Below are 23981 nucleotides of genomic sequence, written 5' to 3'. Positions count from 1 at the left end.
TAACCATTTCAGGGGCATAGCTCACCATATGAACCCCTGGAATCACATATACCAAACCAGCATGCATTTCAACTCTTGCTGGAACTCCCCAAGACTTGGGGAGAAAAAACAACTTTACTAAGGAACTACTTCTCCATGATTCCAAAACCTTGAAAGCACAGCACACATTTTTTTATCTGGGAATCTGAAATCAATTTTGCTAAAAGTGAGTTCTTACCACATGTTGGTTCCCCAATGTTGTAGTAATTACTGAATCTCAAACAGGGGGTTCTACCCCGCCTTTGATCATTCAGTCCCCAGATAAAAGACACACAACTTTTTATATTTCTAATAAGCCTTTAATGCACTAGAGCTGGGAAGATATCCACCCTCTAAGCTATTATTTCTACTCCCCTATCAGTAACTCCAAATTATAACTGGCTATGTTCCATCAGGGCAGCTCTTAACTCCAACTGGCCAGCCCTCATGGCCATGTTTGCATAACTTACCTACCCCACAGTGAAATCTCCTCTTCACACCTTCTCCTCCTCCTTCACGATCTCCTACCACAGACCCCAAGCCCAGGAACCAAAAGCTGTGTCTATGTCTTTCCTACCCAGCTATAGATTGCAGACATCTTTATTCACCTATCAGGGGTAGCTTGAGGGGCAATATTTCATAGTGTCACTTGGGTCTATGTGCAGATTCTCTGGTCCCTGGGGGTGACAAGGACTTGGGGGCTAGTATTTAGCATTACAAGACATAGCAAGAGACCAAACGTCAACAATAGAAGGAAACATCTAGCCCACAATGGCTGCTCCATCATCAAGGATGGAAGACAGACTAGGGCCCTGAGCCAACAGTGAGGGATCAGGTGGCTCAAGTGGAGGTATTCTGCCTCTGCCTCTGTGAGACCACTGGGAGACATAAGGAGGAAAACGAGAGAGGCTTGGGGGCTTAGACAGAAAAGGCAGGAAGGTACTGTGTGCAGAGGTGGCCTTAGTTTTGAGGGTCTTAGTTTTTTCGTCTCTGTGATAAAATATCAGTGAGAATCAAATTAAAGTAAGACATAATTATCTGAGCTCCCAGTCAGCACATGAGGCAGAACATTATGACAGGAGGCTGTTCATCCCGTGGTGGTTGGGAAGCCAAGGGCAACAAGAACACCTCCCCCATGATGACCTCACTTCCTTCTAAAGAGTTCAGCTCGTAAAGGTTCTACCTCCCATGGCGCCACAGGCTGATGGCCAAGACTTTAGGATGTAGCCATTAGGCTGCATTCTCATCTGAAACACTGCAGGGTGCGTCCATGCAGGAGTGCCCGGGGCCAGTGAAGCTTCGATCTCTGCTGCACCCAGGCAGCCAGGAATGGGGACAGAATGAATGCACAGGCTACATGAGCGGCAAAGGGTAGGGCAGGCTTTTGGAAGGAGATCTAAACTATTTCCACTCGGGGATTACAGTTCCACAGCAGAGAGTGGCAAGGAGTCCACCGGATGTGTTTCATTACTTAGGGACCCTGGCCAGCACCACAAAAAAAAATGCAAGTGATTTTTCAATCATTGGCCCCTGGGGCAAACTCAGTAGAGCTAAGCTTTGGCCTGAGTGACATCTCAGATGAGGAAGAGCAGAAATTACCATGTGCCGGAAGCATGCTAAAGAGTCAGGGTGAGGACTAAACACCAAAAGAGGGGTGACTGGCCAAGGGAGCAGAGTGCCCGCCCACTGACGGCATGCTCGGCTCCGAGGACAGTGTGGAAAGCCCAGGACAGTATCAGCCACAGTGGTTTAGTTATAGATTTTTTTTTACTGCCTCTCCCTTGCAACAGTCTGTATGAGACATGTCTCTGTCACTTCACAAATCACATAAACACATTTATAAAATCAACTGAAGTCCATGTGTACAGTAGTGAGAGCGGAGCTGTCCTTCCTCCAGGCCCAGCCTGCCTTTGACTGATCACAGGCCGGAAGTAGCAACAGGCAATGGAGAAGACACCTCCCATTCCGTTATCAGCTCACAGGTGCTGTGAGTTAGGGAGACCCAAAGTGTTGGGGTTGGGGTTGAGGAATCAGGAGCAATTGATTCTTCTGAAGAAAAGAGGAAGCATCTCGGGAAATGGGATCAAGCTGTGTCTCGAGGAATGCATCCAGATCCCTCCGTAAGAAAAGGGGAGATGCTTTAAATGTTTTTTAATTAAAAATATGTATGTGGGTCTGTGAGCATGCATGCATTTGTGCACATGCACACATGTGCCTGTGGAGGCCGGAGGAGGGTATGGTGTCTCGTGAAGCTAGAGTTACAAGCAGGAGTGCCTGGGCCAATGGAGCTCCAACCTTTGCAGCACTCAGGCAGCTAGGAACGGGGACAGAATGGATGCACAGGCCCAATGTGTGTGCTGGGAACCAGACCTCTGCAAGAGGAAGAATTCTTAACTGCTGACCCATCCCTCTAGCCCACAAATTTCACTTTTAGAGGGTGCATAACGTTCGCCATACTTGGATGAGTGCATACACTGAGTAAGGACAAGAGCAAGATACTTGGTACATTCAGTGCCATTTCCTTCATTGTTCAATCTCCTCTCTGTTTGAACTAGGGATTAAGTTCTCGCCAATGACAGTCATCCTGTTGTGCAAGGCAGGGCCAGACCTGATCCCTCCTGCCCAACCACGACTTGGTGACTGGGGCCAGTTTCTCCCCTCTCCCTCTCTACTTTTGTAAGATTAGCCTTTTATGATTCCACTTATGAGTTGGCCCGTGGCACTTGTCCTTCTGTAGCTGAATTATGTTTCTTAGCAAACTGGTAGTATCCATGCTGCCACAAATATCAGGATTCTGCCCTTTTTAGTGGCCGACTAGAATTCTGCTCTGTGTATACCCCCGCTTTTCTAACCATTCACCCATCTTCCAGTCATTCCTTCATATCTGATATTGTGAGTCATGTCACAAAGAACACAAGGAAATGCCAAGAAGGTTCCAGGCTCATGGGATGATGGAGAAACTGAGTAATTAGGAAGGGCACAGGAAGAGTGCATGATCTGAGGGAGGAGCTCCAGGAGATGTCAGGAAGTTGATTGACAAGTCTCAAGAGAAGGACCTGGTTTGCCCTGACAGTAAAGAAGCAAGCCATAGAAGCCCGTTAAACCCAAGATTGCCTCACCCACAGTCAGGGCTCAGTGATTGCCTGGAGGGCAGGAAAAGGGAACTGATTGGTGAGAGAAAGTGCAAGCTCCAGCAGGGAGGAACAGTAGGAAGTGTGGTGTTAAGTAAGGTGTGGACTCACTGGGCCACAGTAGCCACAAATGCAAGCAAGCACTACTCTGGAGGGGCCTGGGAAGTTGTCTTTGTAAGGTTTCAATTGGTTGACTTCAAGAACACAGACTACTCTCTACACGTGGGTGGGTCTTCTATCAAACTGTAAATAGAACCAAAAGGCCAAGCAAGAGAGAATGTTCCAGAATACCTCCATACTTTACTAATATTTCCAGCATTTGGTTCTGCAATATTGAGTCTTGGGACTCCAAGCAGAATGTGGATTCGTGTGCTCTCCAGCCTGAGTGGGAACCGAAGACCCTGCTTTCCCCATAAGTCAGACACACGACCCACACATAGGACTTCCTTAGCAGCCTCCTTACCATGTGGAGACTTTAAGGTAAGTTGCTTCCCCTCAGTCATTGCTATAGTCCTCAACTTAAGTATAATGCAATATTCACCATTTGGATGAAATCAGAACCACGAGTATTAAATCCATCAAAGCTTCAATTAAGCCGGAAATGGTAGCACACACCTTTAACCCCAGCCCTCAGGAGCAGAGGCAGATGAATATCTGAATTTGAGGCCAACCTGGTCTACAGAGAGAATTCCAGGCTAGCCAAGGCTATATAGTAAGATCCTGTCTCAAACAAAACAAAAACAAAACCCCCAAAATTTCAATTTAGCGTTGTGAGCTATGTTCCTCTCTTGAGGGTTAGTAAGCACAGCAAGCCACAGCCCCTAGACAACCATGTGACAACAAGGGGCGTGGCCTAGGTTGCTAAGTCCTTAACAGCCCAGGTTTTAGCATGTTTGTCAATGAGCACTACAGGCTCACCTCCTTCTCTGGTGTATTTCTTCTGTTCATCATGCTGTGGGCCGTGTTTTCAAGGTAGTGTTGAGTTCTTTCTAAATGGGTGCATCATAGGAAAATGGCGCCCTTAGATTTTCTTCTAGGGGGACTCACACTTTTTCTCCATTCTCCTATGTTGTGTGTGTGTGTGTGTGTGTGTGTGTGTGTGTGTGTGTGTGTGCTGTACATTCCTAGGCCCCCTGACATGCTGACAAGCACTTTACCACGGAGCTGGATCCCCAGCTCTTTCAAACTTGTTCTATTGTTTTAAGAAGATCTCATAGAGTTGCCCTGGCTACCTTTGCACTCACTCATTAGTCCAAGCTGGCCTTGAGTTTGCAACCTGCCTGACTCATTGACCCAAGTTTTTTTTTTTTTTTTTTTTTTTTTAAATTCCTGTTAAGAGTTCTACAGAATTTAATGAAATAAATGGGCTCCCTCTGGTGGTCACAAGAAAACCTCCAAATCCCGAAGGTCAGACTCCAGTTGCATTTCAAGATCTTTATGTGCTGGGCACATCCCATAATTAATAGACTCGGAGTGGCTCGACGACATTGGGAGAAAAGACTTCTAATTAGCATTTTCCACTCGTCAGTGAATCTACAAATTGGTTTGTAAAACCACAGCCCCAAACTATGCTCACCACATCTCCCGAGTCCAGTCTTGTTTCAGGTCAGGGCAACATCCATCCCCCACTCCACCACCTCCCCACCCCCTTCCTCCCATCCCCCACCCCGCCCCAGGCCTGCAGCTCCTGTGATCTCTGTCTGCTCCCCTACCCTATCATGTTTGTGACTCTGTACCACAGTCCTGGTGTCCCCGAAGCTGTTCCCTCCATCAGTACTCACGACCCTCCTTCACCTCCTCAGGACCTCGTCCCAGGAAAGGCCATTGCCAGATGTTTCTCAGTGCTTCTCCAGAAATCAGGCACCACTCTAGGCTCAGAGGATGTGACTGTGATCAAACTGAGAAGGTGCCCACCCTGAGCACCCTCTTAGGGGCCTCTGTGATGGACCCAGGTCTGAAAATCCAGTCTGTCCTCCTGCCGTTTCTAGGGTCCCCCTCTTGAGGATAAACTCCACTCAGACACTTCTGTGGTGTGTCCAACAGCACACAGCCCTACTCCCTACTAGGCGTCAGCTCACCTGAACGCCTGCAGCTGCCTTTCAGCAAGAGTTTAAACCACCACTTCATGCTTCCCTTTCATCTTGCTCAGGATGTCAGGCCTCAGGGACCTGTGACCCTATGCAAGTTGGTTAACATGCCAAGCAGTCTTCAAAACTCTACCTAGCTCCCACTTTCCCAAGGAAGGGCTCTGCTCGCCACAAACCAACCCATCTGTATAGACCCTCTGTCCTGCGCAATGTCTCCTTTTAATTTCTGTAGGACTTCTCTTTGCAGCGCACAAGTTTACTCCATCTTTTAGTTGACTGTGATTCTACAATCTGAAGCATCTTCTTCTAAGGATGGGTTTGCAGTGGTTTCTAACAGTCTTAATATGTCACTGTAACTACGACTGGACATACGAATGAGTAAATGAGCAAATAAGCCAACAGAACGGACTGACATCTGGGAACAGAAGAGTGTGGCAAATGTGATGTCATCATTCTCTGTGATGACATCATTCTCTGTGATGACATCATTCTCTGTGATGTCATAATTCTCTGTGATGACATCATTCTCCAGAGAGTTCCAGCACACACGTTCATGTGCATACACAGTAGGGATGAGAGTTCAGCTCAGGGTTGAAGTGCTTACCTAGCATAGATGAGGTCCTGGGTTCTATCCCCAGCACCACTAGGGCAGGAGAAGAAGGCTAATTTAAGGGCTGGGGGAGAAGCCCAGAGAAGAGCAGAGTCCAGATTGCCTGCTCAGCACTCACAAGGCCCTGAATTCAATCCCCATCACAGAAAAAAAATTAAAAATTACTGCCTAGCATGGTTGCTCACCCATAATCCCAGCACTAGAGAAGCTGAGGTGGGAGGTTTGCAAAGTCAGGTTGAGCCAGGATTGCGCTGGGAGGCCCTGTCTCAAAAAGAGAGAAAAGAGTTCAGCAATTGTAAAACTTGGATATGGGATGCTCTACTCACGTGTATGAGGCCCCAGGTTTAACTTCTCGCACTGAAAAGAAGGAAAGACAGAAAGGGGGAAGAGGAAGGGAGAGAGAGAGGGGGAATGTGGGGGAGACATGGGGGGAAGGGGAGTGGGAAGGAAGAAGATAATCACACCCCAAGATCACCTTCAGCTCTGTCTGCTGCGGTTAGATAACCTTTACAGGCACTCAATCTTTCCATAAATTCAAGTCAACTGGGATTTACCACTCCCAGGGGGAATGAATATATATATATATGTATACATATATAGGGGAATGAATATATGTGTATATGTATATATATGTATACATATATACACATATGTGTATACATATATATGTATGCATATTTAAAAATGTGTCAAATGAACACAATTTCTTGTTTAAAGAGTGCAAGCCCCTTTCCTTAAGCTCATTCTTACTCTACACCAATGGAGGGAAAACCCTACCCCCAATGCCTTTACCACTTGTGTTCAGCTCAGCAACATGCTCCATAAACTACAGCTAATCTCACAGACTTATGTCATTCCTACACCGTGCTTGGTGTTTAAAGAGAGTTTACTCTCCACGAGGACTTTCGCATGAGTGGGAAACATCTATCTCTCCTGTATCTGTTTGTTCCTTTCTGGAAATGGCTCACCACCCCCGCCCCTTGCTGTAAGTCCAGCGCACACCATCTGGAGGCCACACGCAGCATCCCTGCAATACCACACAGCAATGCAGAAAGGCACAAAGAGACAATGGCGAAGATCACCTCTTTTCCAGATAGTTCCTAAGACTGGGGGGGGGGGGGTCAGGTGGAGTCTAATTTAGAAACAAGCCTGAAGGGACAGAAGTGACAGCCTGTGCTCAGGTCTTCCGGATTCCAGTAGAGGCTGACTGAATGACATCCAGCCTCGTGATTTCTCTTCCTGTCTGTTTCTCTTACTCCTCAGTCACCCATATTTTCTCACCCATATCCCAGGAGAACATGCTGGAATAAGTGGACAACCCTTTGTTCTTCCCTTCCAGAGCATCCCCAGCCAATGTCTGTACCTTCTCTCCCCCTCCATCTCTGGCTGACAACTTGGACCCGAGTTCATGACAGCCAACAACTCACTCTTGAGATACGGAGGAAGGCCTGTCCCCAGGTATTCATTCATGCATGTGATCTTGACATGATCCCACAAAGTAAGTACCCTTAGAAGCTCTGTTTACAAATGAAAGACTGAAGTGAGCCCTGGGCCCTGCACACGACTATAGTACTAGAACTCAGAAACAGAGACAGGAAGGCCAGCATCTGCTTACTACAAAGCAAACTTAAAGAGGGCAGACAAAGTCCTTGGGTGCCTGAAGTAGAGTCACTCTTTGGCCAAACCCAGAATCTGTCTAATGTCACAATAAGAGCCATCTAGCCATCGTCCTTGGTGCAAGCCTGACAGGTCATCCACTGTTTGCCTAGCTGCATGAATTTACTCTTCCAGTAAACAGAACTCCGATCTTCCTGGGGTAGCTGCTCTCTTCCATACCGTGTTTCTAGAGGTCAATTCTCCCTCATAGCTGTATGTGTGTATGTGTATGCATGTGTACAGGTGCATGTTTGCATCTGTGTTCACGTGTACTTATCTGTGTATATGTGTGAACATGTGTTTCTGATTATGTATATGCATGCACGTATACATGTGTGCACTTATCTTCATGTGTGTGTGCATGCAAGCATGTGTGCACATGTATGTATGTATGTGTATGCACATGTATGCATGTGTGTGCATGCGTGTATATATGTGTGTACCTATATGCATGTGCATGTGTTTGCATGTACATGTATATGTATTGTGCACATGAGTATATGCATACATGTATATGTCCTCCAAATCTCTTCCTAGGAAGAGACCTTCACGGCCTCATTTCACCTTAAGTACCACTCTCTGAATATAATCTTATCCCGAGGTGGAGGGAAGGGTTAAGATTTCAAGTGTATTTACACTTGAAGAGTTCTCACAGTTCAGCCCACAATCTCTCAGTCTCCAGTTATAGGGTTAGTGAAGAAAGTCAGTGCTTATCTGGGACGGTGCTGATCAGGACTGGCCTAGCCATCCCTCTTGGCAGTCACCTTCCTACAGAGCAAGCACCCTGAGGAAAGGCAGCCTGAGAAGGACAGAGGCAGAAACTGAATGACGGGGACAGTCCCTGAGCTCAGGCACACTTGAAGTCAGATCATTTCTGAGCCCTGCACTTTAGGTCCGGGTTTGAGGTATTTCTATTGTTGCATTATTTATGAAGGACGGTCAGAAACTATTAATGTTCTCATGCCAAATGAGCAGCGAACAAACAGGGTGAGCCATGAAGAATCAAGATTTGAACCAGGTTTCTCAGGCTTTAAGGTACTGGCCCTGAGCCATCCATGGGAGGAACCCAGTATCATGGCTATTCTCAGCCCAGGAGGCCCAGTCCCACACAGTACACTTCCCTGTCAACCCAATCAGCTTCTCCACAAACAGAAGTCATCTGTCCTTCCACCCCAACCATAACCCGGGTGTGAAGCAACTCCTGACTCAGGAAAAGCTTCAGAACAAAGCCAAGGTGTCAGATAACAAGGTGATATGCAGACTTTCATTTCTCCATCTCAGGATGGATGCAGCTTGGTCTATTCTATAGACCTTATAGGCTCTACAAGGATCTAGAATGGGAAAAAACCTCACATGTCCTACAGGGGAAATGAGCTGAGTACATCTCAGGGCATCTCAACCCTGTGACAGGATCCTGCCACTGAATCAAGATGAGGCAGCACCAGTTCTATATGATATGATGTGATTTGATATGCTATGCTATGATATGATATAAGACTGAGATCATAGCCAAGAGAAACGGCAAACCCCAGAAAGCAGTACACAGCAAACAACACATGATCCAAAAGTGTCAAAAAGCTAGAGAAGGGGACTGGGGATTTAGCTCAGTGGTAGAGCGCTTGCCTAGGAAGCGCAAGGCCCTGGGTTCGGTTCCCAGCTCCGAAAAAAAGAACCAAAAAAAAAAAAAAAAAAAAAAAAAAAAAGCTAGAGAAGGGCTCGATGGCACACAGATATGCCTGACACATAATAATCGGCTATGGACATACATATATGTATATATACATGTGTATACATGCATGTATACGAAGATAAGTACTATTCTTCCTCATCAGCCCATAACTGGAGCATGTGAAGTGTTATGGGCTGAACTGTGAGAATTCTTCAGTGGTATATGTATATATGTATACGTATGCCATATAAACCCAATATAAGTCAAAAATATGCTAAATGTGCCTAACATACATTATCTCCCAAGCATCACAGCTTAGCCCAGCTTATGTGTGCTCAGAACACATATGCTAGCTAAAATTGGGCAAAATCATCGAACAAAATCCTATTTTTATGATAAAGTTTAAAATGCAACATGGATCTTTATCAAATGCTGTTTGAGAGTGAAAAACTAGTATGGGTGTGTTTTTGTACTATGGTGAAAATTGAAAGTTTGTAAATAAACCAGGCATGGTCGTATGCACCTGCAATCCCAGCACTCATGAGACAGAGGAAGATCAGGAGTTCAAGGTCATTCTTGGCTACATAGAGAGTTCAAGGCCAGCCTGGGCTACATGAGGAGATCTCTCTCTCTCTCTCTCTCTCTCTCTCTCTCTCTCTCTCTCTCTCTCTCTCTCTAAATATATTCATATATGTGTGTGTGATGTGTGTATATGTATATGTATGTATACATGTGCATGTATATGTATGTAAATTATCCTTGCTGCAGTTCTTCAATGCTGCAACTACCAGCCATACATAGTGATTCAAATGAAAATTAGTTAAAAGAACATAAATCTTAAAATTCAGGTCCTCAGCTGCACAAGTCACATCTCAAGGGCTCAAAAGTCCTATGGGAGGGGATGGAGAGCTGGGTTAGGGGGAGAGCGCATGCTGCTTTTGCAGAGGAGCCAAGTTTGTTCCCAGCGCCCTCTTCTGGCCTCCACGGGCACCTGCAACTCATGTGCACATCCTTCTCCAGCCCTCCATAATTAAATAATAAAAGTAAATATTTTTTAAAGCGATGTGTGTGGTTAGTCACAGCTTCACTATCAGATAATGCAAACATACGGCATCACAGACGTTCCACAAGGCCAGACTGCCCTTCATCTGTATTAGTGTCTTTGTGGTTGCTGTGGTAAAATATTTTGACAAAAACAGCTTAAGGGAGAAAGAGTTTATTGTGGTCCACAGGGTTAGAGGCACTCACGCTTGGGAAGCATGACACAAGGCACAGAGGACTTGATAGCAGGATCAGGAAACTGGCTGTTCCTATTGATTCTGCAGTAAGGAGACAGCCAACTGAGAGCAAGTGGGGCTAGATCCTAAAACCTCACACCTCTACTGATGGACTTCCTCCAGCATGACTCCACCATCTAAAGGGTCCACAACCTCCCTGAACAGCGCCACCTGCTGGAAAGCGAGTGCTTAAACACATGATCCTGTGGGGGACACATCACACTCAAACCACAAGGACACATAGTAACCTGAGGAGAGGCCTCTGAAATGGGGAGGGGAATCCAGGGGTGGAGGGCTGAGATGACTGCTCTAGCAGAATCTTTATAGTACTTCAGACTGCTTGTTAAGTTGTATTTTACTCTCCATTCAAAGACACTTATTTTTAAACTTCAACCATATTTAACCTGATCATAGGTCCAGAAGGCGAGAGGCTAGCAGGATCAGGAAACTGGCTGACCATGGAGGATACCGTTGCATCCTGACTTCATGAACCGCCCCTTTGTTCAGTGCATCCATGCGGTATATGCCACCTCCCGCTAGCTGCCTAGCAACCACCTCAAGTACCACATTGGTTGTCATCGCACCTCAGTGCTGGTGTTCACGGAACCCTTATTTTAGCATTAGCTCCACAGTGCAAGAGCATTGAGCCGACGGTTTAGACATTTCGAGGAAAGCTGCAAAGTGCTTCCTTTAGGTAAAAAGAAGAAAGCACGACAAGACGTTTTGAGAGAGAAAGGGCCCACTCCCGTCACCTTCACTATGCTATATCTGTCGCGTTTACTAGCTGATGTTTATGTCTCACTGTGTCTAATCTATAAGTCAAACTTTGTCATAGGCACATGTCTTACTCAGGGTCACTATTGCTGTGATAAAATACCACAACCAAAGAAACATGGGGAGGAAAGGGTTCATTTGACTTACACTTCCATAGCACTGCTCTTCATGGAAGGGAGTCAGGGCAGGAACTCAAACAGTGGAGGTGGCAGGGACTGATGCAGGGACCATGGAGGGGTGCTCTTTACTGGCTTGTTCTGCCTGCTTTCTTATAGAATCCAGGAGCACCAGCCTAGGGATGACAACCACCTACTGAGGTCTGGGTCCTCCCCCATCAATCACTAATTAAGAAAATGCCTTATGGTTGGATCTGATGGAGTCGCTTTCTCAATTGACTCCTTTCAGATAACTCTAGCTTGTGTTAAGTTGACAGACGAGCAGCCAGCACAGCATGTATGTGTAGAAAAGAAGTACATTTACATATATCCGTCATGTAAATTTGGTGTATGAAGAACTGCATACACGGATATGGGGTTTGATACTACCCAAAGCTTTGGGCATCCACTAGGGGTCTTGAAGGACACCCTTTACCAGGAAAGGAACTGCTGGGGACTACAGAGATCCTATTTGCAAATAAAGTCTTATTCCCAGGAACCAAACACTAAAACTTGAACACATCTACTTGAGGAAACCAGTCAGACATACTATGCCATTTTATAGATAAAGTGAAGATTCAAGAGCCTTTCACTCGCCCGAAGCAGAGCCTATTCAGACAGCCCTGAAAGTCCTCCCACATTAGACTGGGCATAAGGGATGGCCATCGTCCTGCTTGAAGCTCGCCATGCTGCTCAGTGCCTGCACAGGCAACTCACCACAGGCAACGCTCAGAACAGGCAACACCAAGCACTGCCCATCTCTGCCCCTGCTTATCTGCCTGCTCTCTGCTAGGACCCGACAAAAGATTACACTGTTTCCCTAGGGCACGGGAAGGGGCTGGGTGATGACCTGCCAGTGTCTCAGATCAGATGGGGATCCAAGCTACAGAGGGCCCTCTGAGTCTCTAAGTCTGCAGGGCCCTTTGATCAGAGCTTTGAAGAGAGGGAGCAAACGCAGGCCCTTGGTGCTGCAGTGAAGGGCCTTTCTGATCTCAGGCAATGCATGGGGCTTTGTGTTGATGGAGGACTCAAAAGGCTTAAGTTAGAACCTAGGCTGGGGGTGACAAGATGTGGACACAGGCAGGCAGTGGGCCTGTGAGACAATGCTGCTATGTCCTTAGAGTTGTACTAGCTGTAGCATCACACAGGCACCCCGAGGACAACCAAAGCAAGCCCCCCTCATGCTTCTTCCTCTTCTTCCTCCTCCTCCCCCTCCTCCTCCTCCTCCTCCCCCCTCCTCTCCCTGTCTCCCTCACATATGTGAGACTTGTGAACACTCTGTCAGCAAGCATGGCAGACGATGATCTCATTGTAGGCCACAGCTACAAATATCAACAATCAAACTTTTACCTCAGGATCTTCTTATTCCACTCCATAAGAGCTTAGAGATTCAAAATGCTGGTTGTAAACTGTGAAACTATATCTCATGAACAACTATGCATCCCGGCTTAAAAACACACTTACAGGGGCTGGGCTCAGTGGTTATGAGTTTTGTTCCCGGCACCCGTATCAGGTGGCTTATAACCACCTATAACTCTAACCCCAGGAGATCTACTGCCTTATGGAGAGATGGCTCAGTGGTTAAGAACACTGCTCTTCCAGAGGTCCTGAGTTCAGTTCCCAGCAACCACATGGTGGCTCACAGCCATCTGTAATGGGATCTGATGTCCTCTTTTGGTGTGTCTGAAGACAGTGACAGTGTACTCATATACAATAAATAAATAAATAAATGAATGAATAAATAAATAAATAAATAAATCTTGAAAAAAAGAAACCCCACGCTTATTCACATAAATCACATGACTATGAAAGGGTCCCTTGGGGTCTATGGGAGACTGCTTTAATGATTCTGTGCCTCCCCCTGCATGGTGTTTAAGTTTCATATACAGAACAGCACTGCATGCACATTTACATTTCATTTACATATGTATTATACCTGCCTAGGCTATGCACTGCTTCCTGCATATTTAAATCATCTCAAGATGACCTGTAATACACAAGTAGCTGTTACATTGCAGTTGTTAGGAAATGACCTCTCTTTGGCCGGTTCCCTGGTTAACCCATAGATGGACTAGACATAATGTAACATAGAGAATGAAGGAAGAGAAGAAAGATAACCTCATTTTAGATATTTTATAAATCATCCAAAAACTCATTTATGGGTCTAAATTTTCCCCCATTTAAGTAGAATTTAATTCTGACCCACACATTTCACTACCGGTCACATTCTCTTTCCTCTTTAGAACCTCAGGGTCGACTAAAGGCTTAAACTCAACAATAAAGTCTTCCAGAGTTCAGAGACAGAGTTTCCCATCAGATCTGCCTTTGCAGAGAAAGCTCCTAACCCCAGGACATGAGTGGTTTCTGGGAGACTTGAAGTGAACTTGCAGATGCTGACTGGGGCACTGTGTCAGCTCTTACCTGTTCTGTACCAGTTACAGAAGCCATCCCCGGGGCTGGGGAGATGGCCAAGCTGATGATGGGCTAGATTCATAAGCATAAGACCCAGGTTCAGATCCCACGTAAGAAGCTCTGTGGCTTAGCACTCATTGTTAGCCCGGTGTTGGGGAGGCAGACACAAGTGGGTCCTGGGGCTCCTGGTCAGCCAGCATGGCTCCAAGTTCAGTAAGAGACCCAAGTTCAGTAAGAGGACAGTGTCTGAAGAAGACACCCGCCACCAACCTCTGGCCTCCACATACATGTGTATAAACATATGAATGTATACATACACACACCCACAGAGAAAACCCTTCTAGCATGAGACACACTGCCATGGGCCTCTTCCTCCCTGGGTCACAGCTTCTTATGAGGCTCAGTTTAACCTTGAAAGCCCAGGTGGAAACGCTACACTAAACTCTTAGTCATGGTCACACAGCACTCCATGCTCTCCTTCCCACTCTGCATCTGGATTTGAGCCACATTGATGGGGCTCTCAGAAGCCCCGGTTTTATCCATGGCCCTCCTTCTCCTCACCAGCATAACAGAAAGACTTGATCACCCCGATGCCCCAGATTGGCTCTTCTGGTACCATCTTCTTTCTCTTTGCAAAGCAGCAACAATGAAAACAAAGTGAAGGTTCACCAATTGTTTCCTTCCAGCATCAGTCAGAGCTCAGCTCATAGCAATCATGGAACAGAAAGGGTAGCTCCTCCTTTAGGTCATTCTGAAAACTCCTTCAGAGGCTGGCTGGTCCTTTCCCACCACTCAGGCTCTCTTCAAAGCCAGTTTTAATACTCCATGATCACCTCAGTGCCACTGATCAAAACACAGCAGCCCATGTGGCTGGAGTCTTTGTCAAACCAACTACTAAGAAGGAAAGGTACTAGGGGGCCCCGGCCTGGACCACCAGACTGTGCTCTTGATTGAGGGCGACCTGAACATTTTACAACTGTATGGCAGAGAGAAGGGCCAGGCCTCCAGAGATTAGGAGGCAGTGAGGAATGGAACAGACCACTTACCAGGGGGACAGATGCACTCAGAGGGGGCTTCTCGAACTGTCCTGAGCTTGGCGACTCCATCCAACTTCTGAACCGAGAAGACAAAAAGTTGGGGGGAGAAGATCAGTTACAGAACAGAGAAGTGGAAAACTCTACCACGGTACTAAATGATCTACAGTGGCGGTGGTATTTTCCGGACCACTTCTTAAAAGGTCATTACATTCTCTAGGCGGTTCCCTAATGAGAAGAAAAGCAATAATAAACACCGAACATTTCTGAATATGTCTGATGACTCCTCAACAGAAGGTGTCAGATCTCTGCTGTGTTACTTCACATTCAAAGACAACAGGAAAAGCAACAGAGGTGGCTTCCTGCCAGGCAAGGGAAGCCAAAGAGAGGGTGGATAAAAGAGGCTTTGGGGCTGGAGTGGATTAACACTGACCCTTGCAACAGCTCTCTGGGGTCCCAAGAGCTGTCCTCTCCTCACCCAGAAGCTCCACAAACCTTCTATACCATAGCCTTGGATGTGGGAACCCTGGCCTAATTCACTGTGACATTTTCCTTTTTTCCCTCCCGGGAGATCCTTGGCCTAGATAATTCGGTTCAGTAGAATTTAACAAAAGTCTCTATGCATACCCAGCCCCGTGCTGGACATGGGAGAGAAGAAAAGAAATGCCACAGGGATGTACGCTACAGTGGTAACTCACAGGGACAGTTCTGGTGTGCTCACGGCCTGATTTGACTTCCTAGCAAATCTTTGGCTGCTGGGAATTGAATCCAGGACCTCCTACTGGCTAAGCACATACTGCACCACTGAACTACCCAGCCGTGGGGCAACTTCTGTGGCCAGAATTAAAGTCATCTCAAGTGAGGAGATGCAAGCTTGGAAGAGAAAAGTGACTGGCCTAGCATCTCATCCCGGAGGAGCCAGGGCTTAAGTCCTAGAAGGATTCAGAGGGCATTAAGTCTTTTCTTCTTTTGGCATTCGGGTAGCAGTGGTGGTGGTAGGGGGAGGCTAGGTAGGAACCCTTAAAGCTATCAGTGTAAAGGTGCTAATCTGTTGACTTGAGTTATTTAGTGCATTTACCAGTATTGGAGCTTCAGGTTCAAACATAAAGATGCAAATTTAGGAACTGGAGAGATGGCTCAGCAGTTGTAGGAGCACTGGCTGTTCTTACAGAGGGCAGCTCACGGCCATTGTAACTCCAGCTCCAGCGGATCTGATACCCTCTTCTTGCCTATACACACACACATACACACCCACACACACACACACACACACACACACACACACACACACACAAATACTTTTTAAAGGGGAAAAGTATTTTCTATCATCTGTCTGTCTGTCTGTCTGTCTTTCCATCTATATTTTTGTAGTGTTGGATATGGCACCCAGACTTATGCTAAGCACATGCCTTATCACTGAAGGGTTCTTTCTCCAGCCTGAGAGGTAACTTTTAAGCACTGTGCTGTAGGAAGGGAAAGGAGAACAGGGCAGGGGATGGGGGCAAGGTTCTATGCTTGGTCTGACAAAACCAAGCCTCTGGGCCTTCTATTGGGCCTGGTTTGCACTTCTTTGCAAAATTCAGTGCTAGACATGAACCCTGCTATGTCAGTTAAGCACGCACTCCAGCATGCACCCCAGCACCAACCCCAGCCTTGGTATCTGGTCTTTCCAGAATCCTGGTGGGGTTTCTCACTCTCCATCAGCCCCCAGATGATATCTGGTCACCCTGGCCAGTCTTCAGCAGCAGTCCAGTCCAGTCTGGTAGGTTTAGCCAGACTTTCCCTTTGGTAAGACTTGATCTACTGACTGCTCACCTTGGTCCTTGGCTAAAATCCCACTTGCTATGATTTATTTAGAATTGATGCTGCCATTCAACGCTTTAACAAGGACCCCTTGTGTGCATGTGTGTGCATGTGTGTGTGTGTGTGCGCGCTGCACACATGCGTGTGTGTATAGACACCAGGGGGACATTAGGTATCTTAACCTTAATTTTCTCACTGAAATGGCAGCTCAATATCTTGGCTAGACTCGCTGACGGGGGGCGGCGGGGGTTGCCAGATGTTGAGTGCTGAGGTTGCAGGTGTGGGCAGCCACACTAAAGTCTTTTACATGGGTGATAAATACCCAGACTCAGGTCCCTGGGTTTATATGGCAGGCACTTTACCCAATGGGTCATCTTACCAGAACCAAACAGTACCAAGTTGGGGTTTCACAAGCTTGGGAGCCCAGCCACACCCAAGCTACCTCTGGCTGGAGCAGCCCAGGACTAACAGTTTGGATTAAAACCTATTAAGAACACTTTTCATGACCTGGAAAATATATTCCACCTCGCAACGTGAAATCATAAAAATTAATCTCTTTTTTTTTAAGAACTGAGCTGAGCCTATAAAGTGACTAAGTGAAAGAATAAATAAGTAAACAAATAAATAAGAAGAAAGGAAGAATAAAAGGAATTGAACTGAATGTGGCAGGAAGCTATAGTTCCAGCTACTCAGCTGCTCTGGCATCTGAGACAGGAGGGTTGTTTGAGCCCAGGGGTTCCAGATCAGCCTGGACTACATAGTGGACTGCAGTTCAAAGACAAAAAGAAAACAACAATAAAAGCATGCAAAGATTTATTTCTGTTTTATTTCTGTGGAACATTGTAAATAAAGCCATAAAACATTCATATCTTTTGGCTGAAAAATCCCTACTCTAGGGAATTTTCTCCCAAACAACCCCCAAGGATAAATCATGAAGGGTTGTGCGTGTGTGTGTGTGTGTGTGTGTGTGTGTGTGTGTGTGTGTGTAGATTAGGGATATATATATATATATATATAAATATATCGCATATATATTCATGTGTATCTGTCTGCAGGTTAGGGTTAGGGGTTAGGGATACACACATACACACACACACACGAATATGTATGTGTTGAATATATATGTGTGTGTGTATGTGTGTATGTGTGTGTGTGTGTGTGTGTGTGTGTGTGTATGTTAGGGTTAGGGTCCCAATCACATATATGTGTGATTGTGTGTATATGTAGGTATGTAGATTAAAGACCCTAACCTATATACATGCATACATACATACATACATACATACATACATACACACATATGTGTGTGTGTGAGAGTGTGTGTGTGTGTGTTATTGGTCAATCTTCAGCAGCAGTCAAGTCCTGTCTGGTAGGTTTAGCCAGACTTTCCCTTTGGTAAGACTTGATCTTCTGACTGCTCACCTTGGTCCTTGGCTAAAATCCCACTTAGGGAAGGATCGAAATCTCCTTGATGAAACTGTTGCAGTCAGGAGGTACCATTAGGAAGACAAGTGTACCAAGGAATCGGTTTTATAATGTGACACAAATACCATCCAAGCAGAACCCACCGAGGCTGCAGTGATGTGTTTCTTGGGTTTTGTTTTTCAAGTCAGGGTTTCTCCGTATAGCCCTGGCTGTCCTGGAACTCATTTGGTAGACCAGACTCCCTCAAACTCAGAGATCTGCCTGCCTCTGCCTCCCAAGATTAAAGGCGTGTGCTACCATGCTCAGTCAATTTTTTTGTTTGTTTTATTTTGAGACAGAATCTCAGATAATTGAGGCCTCAAAGTTGCTGGGTAGTGGAGGATGACTCTGAACTCCTTCAGCTCCTACTTCCCAAGAGCCGGGATACAGGCATGTGCTATTCTATTCAACTTTAAAAAAAAAAAAAAAAGACAGACGTTCTGTCCTCTCGTGGCCATTCCACTGCAGAATTGTGGTACACAGATTCCATAAACAGCAGAACAAAGGTCTACCTGGGACCAAACAGCATTGTCACACATTCTCTGCCCTCCCTCAAGGAGAAAGGTGTACGCAGGCCCGATCACCGCAATAGTCACAGATGCAGTGCTTCCCCTGCCTCAAACGCCAAACTGCCGCTGCTGCTGACAGCCATCACGCTGAGGAATCACGACTGAAGATTTGTAAGTGGCAGGCTCTGTGACAACAACCTTCGACTCTCCTGGTCATACCCATTTACAGATGGGAAAATCGAGACGAGGAGGGAAGTGTCAGGTTTAGATCCAAACCTTAGTACCAGCTGTAAGCCAAAGCAGGACTTCTGTTTCCAAACAACTTTCATGTCTCCCAAAAGCCAGGCCTGGGAGCCATGTGGCTGGTTCAGTTGATGAAATGCTCACTATGCAAGCATGAGGACCTGAGTTCGGTCCTAGAATCCATGGAAAAAGCTAGGTGCTTGCAGTGCCAAGGCTGGAAAAGCAAAGACAGGTAGGTCCCCAGGGCTTGTCGGGAAGCCAGTCCACCCAAATCAGCGGACCCCAGAAACCAGTGAGTGTCCCAAAAAACAAGTTGGAGTGCTTCTGAAGAAGGACAGCTGAAATTGACCTCTGACCTCCACATACATGTGCAGACATATGCATGCAGCACACACACATGTACCTGTATGCACACACACATGCACCTAAATATATATACACACATGTCCCCCAAACCTATTCTGAGAGAAATCAGGTCTATGTTTGAGAAATGTTGGCAGGGGGGAAGATACTGAGTCCAGGAGGTCACACGGGATGCTGAGCCTGCCTGTATGAAACAGAGGTGAATACGTGACTACTGCACATCAGAAAGCATGCACTTTAGTGGCTAGACACCAACTAAAACCAAAAGTCACCCAGGAAGTCAGAGACTCCCAAGACAGAACGCAGGGTATGACCAACAAATGTAACTCTATCAACACTGCTCATTGGTCCCCCTCATCTGCAGGGATTCGTGTCTTAAAACTACACACAGCTCCAAATCCTGTAGAAATAATAGTTTTCTGCACATATGATGAAGTTCACCAGATAGACAAAAAGAGTCCTGATTACCAAGAGTAAGATGGGACAATTACAGCATTGTATGGTAACGAAGTTGTGTTAGCAACGCTGTGCTCCCTCGGAATATTAGACTGTGCTGCCCTGTCATTCTTGGGATGTTATATGACATGAAGGGAGGCCTACACGAGACAGCCAAGGAGAATGACACAGGCATTGTGACACAGAGTGAGGCTCCTAATGACCTTCAGATGCCTCCTCAGGAGAACAATCGTGTGCTTCAGGCGGCCCCAGGTTAGCTAGTGATGAAAACGCCAGGTGGGTAGCACCTGCCACGTAGACGAAGTGGAGGAAGACGTGAGGAAGACGTGATTCGTATCCCAGGATCAGCCGGATGGTGTGAGATTTCATCACACTACTCAGAGCAGTGTGCAACGGAAAACTTATGAGCTGCTTATTTCTAATTTGTTTTTTTTTTATTCATTATGTTCAGACTGTCGTTAGTCACGGCAACTTGAATCACGGAAAGCGAAAGCGTGGGGCAAGGAGAATTACTGTATGTTAGAACCTTGAAGAAGGCCGGGACGCGGCTGGTGCAAGCAACTTTGCGAAAGTGTAAGGCACTTTTACACAATCCATGCGCTCTCATCAGCTAAGCTGTTTCTCACAGGGCTTCAGATGAACAGCTCTGAAAGTGCTTTACATGCCTATAAGGGCTGAGAAAAGGACATAAACACAGGGTAATGAGAGGCAGGCCTATTGCCAACCAAGAAATAAACCATGAGCAAGCAAAGCTAGAAGCCTGAGTTCACCCCAGTCTGGAGCCAGAGCCATCACTGAGAGGGCATGTCCACGCTGCGAGACAGTCACAGAGATCTGCTGAGCCTCACACACAGACAGGTAGTCAGTGAAGCCCTAGTGAACGGAAACTACCCAGTGTCAGGAAAAGAACCACGGCAAAGGACAACAGGGAATGGCAGGCAAAACACACTCAGGGAAGCAAAGGGCTCCTCCTGTGTCCAGGAGTGGACTCCATAACACACTCTCCAAAACATGCCACACATTAGGCATCTGGAGGGTCATGCAGGAGGGAACAGTCAGTCTCAGGTTAGGTCGTGGGCCACGCTGGTATATACAAGTGTTCCTGCAACATTGTAACACCACTAAAACATTCCCCTTATTTAGCGACCTCATCCCCATGACCACAGCACAGCACCTTACACATGTTTGCGAGGATGTTGATGAGAACACACCTACTGTGACATACACAACACGTGGCATCAAATAGCCACTGAACCCCTGTCCTATGCCATCTACATACAGATGCACTCTCATGTTGCCATGACAATGAATTCGCTATATTGGAAACTGAAGTATATTTTTTGCCTTTTTTTTTTTTTTTTAGGTTATGTTTCCTTGCTTGTTTTGAGACAGGTTCTTTCTACACTGGCCCTAAATTCCCTCAGGAGATGACCTTGATTTAAGATAAGGAGACCCTGCTGAGGCTGAGGATGACCTTAAACTCCCTATCTCTTTGTTTCTACCTCTCAAGGGCTGAAATTACTGGCATGAGCCATGAAGCTCCATTTGTGCAGTGTTGGGGACTGTCACATGTGCTTGAAAATACTCCTCAAACTGAGCTCCTGGCCCAGGATGGCTCAGCCAGTACAGATGGGGCTGCCAAGCCTGACCACATGAGTTCAGTCCTGAGACCCAGCAAGTTGTTCTCTGACCTCCACATATACGCCATGGAACATGAACCCCCTCACACACAAACAGATACACACACACACACACACACACACACACACACACACACACAGAGAGAGAGAGAGAGAGAGAGAGAGAGAGAGAGAGAGCTCACAGAGACATACACACAGGCATGTGCACACATAATACATACACACATATTAAAATGTAATTTAAACAAAGAACAAGCGAGCGTCACCCTCAGCCCCTGAAGTTGCCTCTTGAGCTGTGACGGCAAAGCTCCTAAATATTTATAGAAACTTTAAAACTGCAACACTCAATAGAAATTACCACCAAGGAAAATCAGGGCCAGGATGAGAAAAATCAATTAATCAAAACCCCACAATGGCTGCAGATGTTGGAATTAGCACACGGAGATGTAAAACAACTACTGCAACTGAGTGCATGTGTTCAAGAAGGGGAAGTACCAAGGACATGACAAAGACCCAAATTAGAATCCGGGAAGTGAAAATGGCCGTGTCTGAGATGAAGAACATGACGGAGGAATTAATGGCAGATTAACTGCAGAAGCAAAGACCAGCGAACCTAGAGACAATAGAAAGCATCCACATTGAGCAAAGAACTTTCTAAAAGAGGATAAAGAGAAGAGAGCAACGGAACCATGGGCTTCAGGAGGCTAACTACATGTAGTAGGAGCCGCAGAAGGAGAAGAGAGTGGAAAGAAGTAAGAAATACTTGAAGAGGCGATGTTCACCAATATTTTCTAACTTGATGAAAACTACAAACCCGGGCTGGAGAGACGGCTCAGTGGTCAAGCGCACTGACTGCTCTTCCAGAGGTCCTGAGTTCAATTCCCGACAACCACATGGTGGCTCACAACCATCTGTAATGGGATCCGATGCCCTCTTCTGGTGTGTCTGAAGACAGCTACAGTGTACTCATGTACATAAAATAAATCTTAAAACAAAAACAAAAGCCCTACAAACCCATCTATCCAAGAATCGCATGTAAGCAATGAGAACAGTTAGCTGGAGCACGGCAAGATGGCTCAGAAAGTAAAGTGCTGTCTGAACGAGCCTGACAATTGGAGGTCGATCCCTGGAACCCATGGTAGAATAGAAAGCCAACTCCCAAAAGTTGTCCTCTGACCTCTCTAAGTTTGACATGACAGGCACACCTGCGGATATCTCTTCCTCCCCACCATCTGTCTCTTTTTCCCTCCCTCCCTCCCTCCCTCCCTCCCTCCCTCCCTCCCTCCCTCCCTCCCTCTCTCCCTCCCTCCCTTGCTAGGTGTGGTGACTCATACTTGTAATCCTAGAATGTGAAAGGCTGAGGCAGGAGGATTAGCAGTGAGTCACATCCTGTCTCAAAACAAAAACAAATTAAAAACGTACAATAAGATAGGTTATAACCATTTTGCCTAAAATCAATGATAAAGAGAAAATCTTGAAAAGTAGCCAGAGGCGGAAAAAATATTAGATGCGGGTATGGGAATTCTCACACGATGCTGACGAGAATGTGACGTGTAACAGCTCTGAACAATTCGGTTGTTTCTTAAGCCTCGAGGCAGGTGTGGTAAGATATGTCCAGAGTGCCAGCCCTTGGGAAGCCCAGACAGGAGCATCACCATAAGTTCAAGTCCACTCCAGGATATATAAAAAGTCCTAGGCCCCCAGCTCTGAAAAAAAAAGAAGAAAAAAAAAAAAAAAAAGAGTCCTAGGCCAACCTGGTTTAAGGAGTGAGATCTTGGCTGGATAGGATGGTTCACGCCTTTAATCCCAGCACTTGGGGAGGAAGATCACTGTGAGCTGGAAACCAGTCTGGGCTACACGTGAGTTGAAGCCAGCCTGGGCGATGGTGTAGATGGGTCATCCTATCTGAAAAACCAAAACAAGGGCCAGCAAGTCTGGTTTATTAAGGATAGGTGTTTGCAGGGTTGGGGATTTAGCTCAGCGGTAGAGTGCTTGCCTAGCGAGCGCAAGGCCCTGGGTTCGGTCCCCAGCTCTGGAAAAAAAAGAAAAAAGAAAAAAAAAAAGGATAGGTGTTTGCAGCCCAACCTGACAAGCCAAGTTCAGTCCCCAGGATCTACAAGGTGGAAAAGAGACCCAACGCCTGCAAGTCGTTCCCCAACTTTAACCTCAGTGTGTATGGTATGTACATGCACCCACATACAGTATACACATCCTAAATAAATAAAGAATGAAAACTAATCAAAAGTAAGAGAAATCCTGTGACTCTTGATGGGCTGGCAGAAGGTCGGGAAGCAGGAGCACCAAGCAAGCATGAAGTTATTTGGAGGGCAACAGCTACAGGCAAGAACTTGATTGTTGGAAAGGCTCCCGAAGTGCAAATGTGTCTAAATGTATCAAATTCTCCCAAATGTGCAAATGTGTCTAAATGTATCAACTGGTACAACTTAACTAAGTAACTGTCTTTGTTGGTCAATCACAAATTAAGAAAAACAACAATGAAAAAAAAATTCTACATCCCAACTGCCCCAGGCTTGGGTGGTTTGGGGGGCAGAGGGCAGGTATCCTGGGGTCAGTGAGCATCTCACTGAACTTCAGATACTACTCAGGTAAAAACCTCCCTGCAAAGGCAAACACAACTAGAGAGCAGCTAGGCTGGCCCAGGCATTTGGCAGAGGCTGCC

At 46.3% G+C, this 23981-nt stretch overlaps 1 protein-coding gene across 2 annotated transcripts in view; it reads right to left on the bottom strand.

The window, feature by feature from the left end:
• Col23a1 (collagen type XXIII alpha 1 chain) overlaps positions 1 to 23981 on the bottom strand; it is a 290407-nt gene that overhangs the window by 245878 nt on the left and 20548 nt on the right. For both annotated transcript variants that reach the window (XM_087572662.1, NM_181636.2), the window contains 1 exon segment: positions 14836 to 14902. In XM_087572662.1, the coding sequence (XP_087428788.1) occupies positions 14836 to 14902 (67 nt within the window).

This window comes from Rattus norvegicus, chromosome 10 (assembly GCF_021556685.1).
Source record: "Rattus norvegicus strain SHRSP/BbbUtx chromosome 10, alternate assembly SHRSP_T2T, whole genome shotgun sequence".
Lineage (NCBI taxonomy): Eukaryota > Metazoa > Chordata > Mammalia > Rodentia > Muridae > Rattus > Rattus norvegicus.
This window is presented reverse-complemented; position numbering and strand designations above follow the sequence as displayed.